The 9,115-nt window shown below is 43.9% G+C and overlaps 1 protein-coding gene across 2 annotated transcripts; it reads left to right on the top strand.

Annotated features, from left to right (window-relative positions):
- The first annotated feature begins 594 nt into the window (after positions 1-594).
- Positions 595-9,045, top strand: LOC115103658 (ADP-ribosylation factor-binding protein GGA1-like). Of its 2 annotated transcripts, none has more exons than XM_029624500.2 (17): positions 595-703; positions 1,241-1,325; positions 1,450-1,525; positions 1,650-1,748; positions 2,125-2,248; positions 2,914-3,011; positions 3,200-3,280; positions 4,435-4,572; positions 4,651-4,732; positions 5,098-5,208; positions 5,356-5,496; positions 5,656-5,720; positions 5,800-5,993; positions 6,093-6,316; positions 6,507-6,676; positions 6,875-6,985; positions 7,216-9,045. In XM_029624500.2, the coding sequence occupies exons 1-17, from the start codon at positions 661-663 to the stop codon at positions 7,324-7,326; spliced, it is 1,953 nt and encodes a 650-aa protein (XP_029480360.1). In that variant the 5' UTR covers positions 595-660; the 3' UTR covers positions 7,327-9,045. The 2 variants fall into 2 exon arrangements, with proteins under 2 accessions (XP_029480360.1, XP_029480361.1); XM_029624501.2 differs by lacking the exon at positions 595-703 and adding an exon at positions 718-1,102.
- Positions 9,046-9,115: the final 70 nt, after the last annotated feature.

The following is a 9,115-nucleotide window of genomic DNA, read 5'->3' as shown; positions in this document are numbered from 1 at the left end:
AAACTCTAACTGCATATTGCTGTTTATGTTTCCAGTTTCTGTGCTATTAGGAGCAGGTTAGTGCACAGGCTTGTCATCAATGCTTGAGGGTTGAGAACACACTTTGTGGAGGCAGAGAAGGATCAGGTATATGAGTCATTAAAAAAACATATAAATAGACCATGGGCAACAGCCAGAAGGCTTTGGCCTACTGGGTGTGTTTCTATCGAAATGTATCTGTCTTTCTCCCGATGGAGCCTTTGCATGTGACGACGAAACATAGAACTTTGTGCCTTTTCCTTGTATCTGTGTAGACAAGTGACACAAACATCCTGGAATATCAATCATGGAACATGAGATGATCGTGCATGACATAGAGTTGTGGTGTCTGTATTTGGATGAGAGCAGCAGGTCTTGGGATGACATGTGGCAGTATGACATTGTTTTATTTTATATTAACAAACATCAACAAACAAAAGAGGAAAGTATGACTTGACATGGAGGCTTTTGGTGCAAGACGATTTCGGTCATAAAATGCATCATCACGCAGCTCAGATTTTTATCCTTGACAACCGTGAAGTAGGGGGACTATCGAGAATGGCTTGATATGATGACGCCCACGTCGTTGCATGAGACTGGCAAAGTAACGCGATAGCTGCCAGTTAATCGGAATCCCCGAAAATGGCGGCGCCGCCAGAGGAGGAGAGCTTGGAGTCTCGCGTCAGTGAGTCATACGATGCTTTTACTGCTATAACGACTCAATACGTGACCAATTTACTTTCAGAAAACTGAAGTAGAGAATGCCCTGTAGTTGTAGTGTTATGAGTATAATTGTTGTATGTGCAGTGGACGAACATCCCAGTGATGATGATGCTTTATCCAAAGTGCTAGCTAGCGTGCTATAACGTAGCGCTGCTAAGGTCGGAACAAAAACAGACCTCACCCCTGTATTGTTTACGTAGAATAATGCATTGATAAGCACGAATATCGTTTATTTTAGATGTTCTTAATACGCAATTTGTTACAAATACAACAAAGTCCGACTTTGAAACTGGTGAATCAGACTGGCTAAGCTAAATAGCCACAGTATCCAGTGGCTAAGTGTCAATGGGCAAATAAATTGGTGAGGAGTCATTCTGCTAACGTTTGCAGCAAGTAAACACGAACGCTTTTTTTTGTGCATTTGGTTCTAGGGTAGCGAGAAACCCATGAAAAATGTTGATAAGCTCCAGGTTCTGGAATTTGCTTTTATTCTCCCCAGACAAAGCCACCAACCCTCTGAACAAGGAGGCGGACTGGGACAGTATCCAGGGCTTCTGTGAACAGCTCAACAATGAGCCTGAAGGGTAAGAAGGACCAACATGTGGAGAGCTGGCATTAGGCTTGCTTCGTCAGTTAGATCCTCAACATGTTAAACATATGGCAAACCATACAGGTACTCTTATTATATGTCCCCTCCCTCCCCCCTAGTCCTCAACTTGCTACCAGACTTTTGGCCCATAAGATCCAGTCACCCCAAGAATGGGAGGCCATGCAAGCACTAATGGTGAGTATACCGTTATCGGGGTAATGTATTGGTTGACATGCTCACTGACATCTCCATTAGCCAGAATATGCTAATTGTAAGTGATCCCACCACCAGCAGTATCATAACATATATGTGTCCCTAGGTTCTAGAGATGTGCATGAAGAACTGTGGGAAGAGGTTCCACAATGAAGTGGGCAAATTCCGCTTCCTCAACGAGCTCATCAAGGTGGTCTCACCCAAGGTACTGTCTGGAGGGCTATTTCTTTAGTGTTCCATTTGAATTCAATAACTTTGACTGCACCTGTTTTGATCTGAATTAAACATTCCATACATATTTTCCCATGGTAGAAGTGGGGTATGCAAAATGGGTCAATTTTGAGCACCTGAATGTTTTGTCATTTCGGTCCAATAAGTCATCTTTTGATCTTCTACCTTCTACCACGGGAAAATATGTATGGAAAGTTTTGGTCAAATCTAAAAGGGTGCGGACAACAATTGATTGAAAACAAATGGAACAACCCTTTATGTAACTCAAACCCTTTTTTTTATATAAACAAACAAAACACAGTTTTCCATTCTGTCTGTTTTGATGTTCCTAAATCTCATCTCCCTTGCAGTACCTGGGTACTCGGGCCCCAGAGCCAGTGAAGAAGAAGGTTCTGGAGGTGATGTTCAGTTGGACGGTGGGTCTGCCTGACGAGCCCAAAATAGCAGACGCCTACCAGATGCTGAAGAAACAAGGTGAGCTTTAATAGTGATGACACACCTAGAAAGAATAGGAGTCAAATAAAATGTTCTCCTTGTGTTGATCCTTTTCTATTAACTCTCAATGTTTTCACTATGATGGAACTTCAGGATGAGGAATATGGCTAAATCATATCATTTATTACAGTACTGTAACTGTATGATCATTTCAGGAGTTAACAAAAAAAATAAAATGAGTGATCTGTATGTTCCCCTAACGTGTGCTCTCTGATATAAATAGTATTTTGTCCATGTCAATCTCACTTCTTCTTTTTATAGTTTATGCACCAACATAAGACAAAATCATATTGAAACTCCTGAGTCTGCATCCAGAATTTTTTTTTCTTTCACTTAGTCTGTCTAAGTGAGAGAGAAACTGTTTGTTTAGTATGACTGCTTGTTTAGTATGATTGAAGATAATTACATAGTGCTCAAGTTAAGTGTTTTGCTTCAGGGAGTGACCGCCAACAATATTTCTTAGCCTGGCCCTAAATCCGTTGGTTGCGCTGCTTGTGTTGACAATAACCTCATGGGGAAAACAATGTTATTACCAACGTGCCGGAAACCTACGGTATATACATGATGTACTATACACTGTAGGGCGTGCCGGTGACATTCTGTTTATTCATGTGACATGGATGGGGTTCCCTGCTCTCTTCCAGGCATTGTGAAGCAGGACCCGGGACTTCCTGATGAGCCCCTTCCACCCCCTCCGCCCAGAACTAAGAGCGTCATATTTGAGGATGAAGAGAAGTCCAAGGTAAAGATGACAATGAAGCAGCCCCTTGAGTTTTGTCAATAGAGATGACATTAGCGGACATATTGAATTGATGTCTTTCCATTCTTCCACTGTAATGTTCATGTATTCCCTAACGGCCTGCTCTCCCTCTTTTACCTCTCCTCCTGTTTTCCCCTGTTTTCCTTCCTCTTCCCTTCCTTCCTTTGTAGATGCTGTCTCGGCTTTTGAATAGCACTCATCCTGAAGATCTAAGAGCAGCAAACAAACTCATTAAGGAAATGGTGCAGGAGGTATGTCCTACTCTGTTTACTCCTGTCTGTGTGATTGTGTGTTTGTTTGGATGGGTGTTGTTGTGGTAATTTCCTGTATTACTAAATATTGAGAGAGCAAACCACACACAAGTCAGAGTTATATTATAAAGTCCATCTTTAATTATATATGAGCTTCACCATAGCCCTGTGACTCTCAGATCAATTCAGTGTCTATAAAGGAATTTTCTGAGAGTGCTTACAAAACAATTCTTAGTCTAATTTATAGCCAAGACACACCCCTCTCAACTCACATGACGAATAACAGATCTTAGGAACATTACACAAAGGACCTTTTACTTGAAAGAGGAGTATCCCATAGCTAGATATAATTAGCTATAAATTATCGTTCAGTTTGGTTTGATTCTAATCCTGTTCTTGGTACCACTTAAGACCAAAACATTACCTCATCCAATGGCATATATAAATTGTCAATTCTAGATACTCCCATCTCAAATACAACCCCTCCTGGACAAGATCAGAAAAGACAGTGAGCCTCTTAGGTCATATACTAAATCAAGATAAGGGCAACCTCCAGAGGGGACATACAATAGTTACAGACACATTCCCATAAGAAGGCCTCCATTCTGTCCTCCTCCCCTTCTGATATTCTTCATAGCATCACATGGTTTAACAGATACATTGACATATGAAGACAAGCCTGACCTCTCCCCTCTCTGGGCCCAAAGTGACTAAGCTCTGGAGAAGAGGGAGGAAAATGCAACTGCCAACCGTATTATCCAAAAGAAAACATCCTAATGAAAAATATCTCACATAAGCATTATTATGTAAATAAAACATCTTATTTATCAATGTTACCTAACTAATTCTGATTCAGCCACAATAGTGTCAATCAATGCATTCACAGCGCAGTCAATTTATTACTCGTACGCTAAGTAAACCGAGCGCTTTATATCGTCAAAGCACTTCTAATGATTTTTATGGATTGAATTCTGAACACCCTCACGATTGTGATCTACTATCCCTACAACTGCTCTCATAATTGTACTGTATATGCCTGCAATAAAACAACCTATGCAGACTTCAGAGCGCTCCAGATTTTATTTTATGGGATAATGTTTTTATTTTATTGCAGTGTTCTGAGTGTGTGTGTGTGTTCTGTTACGGTCCTCCAGGACCAGAAGCGAATGGAGAAGGTGTCTAAGCGTGTGAACGCCATCCAGGAGGTGAAGGAGAGTGTGGGCCTGCTGACCCAGCTACTGGGAGACTATAGCAAGGAGAGCAGCTCCCAGAGCAATCAGGAACTCATCAAGGTTAGCACAGAGCAACCCCACTAGGGGTGTGTTTGTGTGTGTGCAATGGGCTATTTCTAAATGTGTTTGTGTTTGCAGGACCTATACCAGAGCTGTGAAAAGATGAGGCCTACTTTGTTCCGATTGGCTAGCGACACAGAGGACAACGATGAGGCCTTGGGTGAGAATCTTATGTTTCCATATAGTGTGATAGAAAAGTTTGGTCATACGCACATTCTTAAAAACATAGGTGCTGGGCTAATAAAGAATACTGGTATAGAACAAGAAGGCCCACACACTGTCAGGACCTGACGAAGATCCGATTCGGATCGAAACGTTGTCAATAAAGCAGTGAATTAGGAGCCTTAACAGTGTGCAGGCCTTTGTTCTATACATATAGTGTGATCAATACAAGAGGTATGATTCAAAATGGCTGAAGAGTGATGCATCCTCTGTACGGTTGTTAGACAGTACTATATGGTTATGTAGTGTTCTGTATCGACGCATTGCATAGCTAACCCTCTGTGTACGTCTCTGTTACGCCAGCTGACATCCTGCAGGCCAACGACAGCCTGACTCAGGTCATCAACCTGTACAGACAGCTGGTGAAGGGAGAAGAGGTGAACGGAGACAGCACAGCCATGCCCACACTACCAGGTGAGAGCGAGAGAGGACCTCAGTAGGGTCACGACCTGAACCTGCTGGTGTCTCAGAGTGTTTCCCTGTTCATTTTCACAGATGTGTTTCGTTCAGTAGTTTCAAAACATTTGATCACGAAGACCGACATGTTTGATCTCTCCACAGGAAGTAGCACAGCCCTCCTAGACCTGACAGGGTTAGACACCTCACCCACTGGACTTCCCTCCTACCCAGACACCCCCTCACTACAGACCCCGTCACAAGAACTGGGTATCAGCCTGCTAGATGATGAGCTCATGTCACTAGGTAAGCAGCAGTTCTGAATGTCGTTTCGCTAGCTTGTTTACTCTTATTAAATTACCCAATTATTTTTTTAACTTGCCATGACTCGTCCAACTGTGGTTATGCATCGTGTTCTCTCTCGGTTCGTGTCGACAGCCTCTTTCTATTGTTGTTTTCACTCAGGACTCAATGACGTAACGCCCAACTCTACCCACACTCCTCAGTCGGGAGACTGGAACTCCTTTCAGGTGAGAGAGAGTTGTCAGCATATGACGCATGCGCACACACACACACAAAATGTCCCTAACACAGTGTTTTTCTGCGCAGTGTTCTGACAGTGTAGAGCCAGTCGTCTCAGCGGTGCCTACTGCAACAGTGTTGCTACCGGCCGTGACCCCTATCCCCCAGGCTCCATCAGGGGGGGCCCCCGCTGCTTCCCCTAAAGCCCTGGATGAGTTAGACCTGCTGGGCAAGACCCTGCTGCATCAGTCCCTACCCCCGGGGACGCAGCACGTCAATTGGTAAACACTGCAAGCCAGAGAGGCAGCTGCTAATCTGTAACGTGAACACTCTGTTTTCTCTTAAAAAAGCTGACCCCTTGCTCTCTCTCCCCCTCACAGGGATAAACTGCAGCCCCAGTCCAGACCCACCCTGCGAGACCTCCAGACCAAGTCCAGTACCAACACTACTAGCACCTCCACCCCCAGCCCTGTCCTGGCCTTCTCCTCTGAGCAGCCTGGGTCTCTCCTAGACTCCCTGCCCAGCCTCGGGCCTCCTACCCCAGCCCCCCAGAACGACATCTCCTTAGCTAACGTGACTGTGCCCCTGGAATCAATCAAGCCCAGTAAGCCAATTGTCTGATCAATCTGTATTACTGTATGGTTGTTTTGAACGTTAGCAAGAAAAATACCAAACCAGACTCCAAATAATAACTATAACTAATACCCACCCAGCCATTACCTGTGTTGCAACATGTCTCCAGACATGGTGATGGCTGGGCATGAACTAACCCTAAGCCTCTGTCTGTCCTCTAGGCAGCTTGTTACCAGTGACTGTATTTGACAAGCACAGTTTGCGGGTGCTGTTCCACTTTGCCCGTGACTCTCCTCCCTCTCGGCCTGACGTGCTGGTAGTGATCATTTCCATGTTGTCCTCCACCCCCATACCAGTCACCAACATCCGTTTCCAGTCTGCAGTACCCAAGGTTGGCCCTGTCTCTTCTTTCTCACTAAATCCCCCCCTCTCTAATTTGTATTGGTGATCCATCTTCTACCTCTATCATTTGTTTGTCCCTAATTTCCACTCTGTCTGATTAGATGGTTGTGTTCTGCGGTAACCTATGTGCGCTGAGTTGTGACTGTAGTTTGAGTGTAATGTGTTTCCCCCTCTTGTCTGTTTCTAGGTGATGAAGGTGAAGCTACAGCCTCCTTCGGGAACTGAGCTTCCAGCCTTCAACCCCATCTTACCCCCAGCCGCCATCACACAGGTCCTACTGCTGGCCAATCCTCACAAGGTACTACCCACACACACACACAGACTCCTCCCGCCTTCTTTCCAAGGTGTTTAAACCTATGCTCATTAAAAAAAAACGGCCCAGTCAGCATCTCATTTGTAGTTGTGAAAAGCCCTGAGGTGACAAACTGTCACCGTGGCAACAAAACAGAACTTAAAACATGTGCAAGCAGAAAGCATGTTGATTTGTCCCCTTTCCTGTTGTAGCCTAACATGGTTCTGTTCTTTCAGGAGATGGTCCGGTTGCGATACAAGCTCACATTTGACCTGGGAGAAGAATCACACGACGAATCCGGCGATATAGAACAGTTCCCCCCTCCAGATACCTGGGGGAACCTTTAGTGGGACTGATCAACTTCCTGTCACCTGATCCGCTTCTTCCCTTAGGTGTAGGTCGAAGGTCCCCCCCAAGCACTGGTCCAGGGAAAGATGGCGTTTTTACATTGTGATGGTTACGGGAAATCTGGTCTTAGATTTGTTATTTGGGATCGGTTTCTCCTTTAAGGGTCACACCAAATGTGTGCTGTTGACTACTGACGTTTTCGCGTAATTCTACATGTAAAATCGGGTTGCACTCAGTTTTCAAATTACGTCCGGTACTCTGTTCAGAGGTGCTAAGTACACTCGGCAGGCAAACGCTATTGGTGTGTCCGAGCCCTTATGTCTTCCCATTTGTTATGGATTGAATATCGGCAGGGAAAGTGGATCCTAGATAAGTTATTTGTGGGCAGTTTCTCCCTTAAGCCTTCCCATGTGTCCCATCCATGATCCACCACCCCATGTTGTCATCTTTCATACTCCATTTTGTGTTTTTCTTGACTGTACTACAATCAGCCCTTAGTCTCCAATGCATTACTGTATAATAACCACCTCACGTGATCTGTCCAAAACAAATCATTGCTGTGAGTTCTGAGAGAAGTCGAAGCCTTTTAAACTGAATGTGTGTGGGACTCTTTCTCTCAGGCTATGCCTGATAGCATTATTCTGCACAAAATATGACACTCAAATAGTGTAGTCCCAAAGTATTGTATTATTTGTACGGTGTGAGACCAGTTGGGTCTGTGACATGATAAGTTGGGCAGTAGGTGTCTGAAGCTGTAACAAATGTATATCCTGTCCAATATTCTGTGAAGGAATATCCAATCTGTGACACTATTATTCATTCTATTGAAATCACATGATCATATTGTTATGTTTTGATTTTGATCTAAACAGCAGTTTGTTTCTTTTCCTTCCACTACACTGTGCATGCACTTCCTGTTAGTTTGGTTTTGTACATGAATAGGGTTCCACCTTCAGCTGTTGACGTTGACCCAAAGGGAGAGGCGTTAGTTCAGTACTGAGTTGTCAGTGCTGACACCGTTTAAATCTGCCGTATGTGCCTAAAGCTGAGACTTTGTTCTTTATGTATCTTGGTATTTAATTTTGTTTACCTTCCATGTACATACGAATGCTACTTTGTCAATTTGTTTTCCCGTTTCGGAGTGTGACTACTGATTTTCCTATGAAATTTGGTTATGGTCATTGATGATGCGTCCGTTCAATCATATCCACACGGGAGAGTGGAGGAGGAAGCTTTTGCTCCAGTCAAGTAGTACCACACCCGATTCAACCAATAAAATGATTTATAGAAGACTAAGATTAGTTGATCAGGTACCATGTTAGTGCTTGGCTAGAAGTAAAGCCAGCAGCCCCACCTGTCTATTGCAGATACAGTGGCCCAACCATGCAGCAGCTGCATCTCACGTCATTCTGCAGCTCCCCTCCACATTCCACCTCCCTGCCTTTATTCCCTAGCCTGCGTCCCAGATCTGTTTGTGTTGTCTTGTGAACTCAATGACTGTAGGAGCTGGTAAAACAGCCCAAACAGATCTGGGACTCAGGCTACCTATTCCCTGCTCTGACTTTGTAAATAATAAGAATGGTTCTGCAATTATGTACATTTGCCAAAAAAAAGTATAATTAAAGAGAGCAAATTAATATTGACGGGGGAATGGTGAGAATGTAGTGCAAATATGTATTTAAGGGAAATAAAGTTATTCTTTTTCTTGGGGGTTTAAACTGTCTTGGTGGTTGTCAATGAATGTTCACTCATGCTTACCTATCCTGTACTCCGTACAACAATTACAAG

The sequence above is a fragment of the Oncorhynchus nerka genome, linkage group LG21, assembly GCF_034236695.1.
Source record: "Oncorhynchus nerka isolate Pitt River linkage group LG21, Oner_Uvic_2.0, whole genome shotgun sequence".
NCBI classification, from domain to species: domain Eukaryota; kingdom Metazoa; phylum Chordata; class Actinopteri; order Salmoniformes; family Salmonidae; genus Oncorhynchus; species Oncorhynchus nerka.
This window is presented reverse-complemented; position numbering and strand designations above follow the sequence as displayed.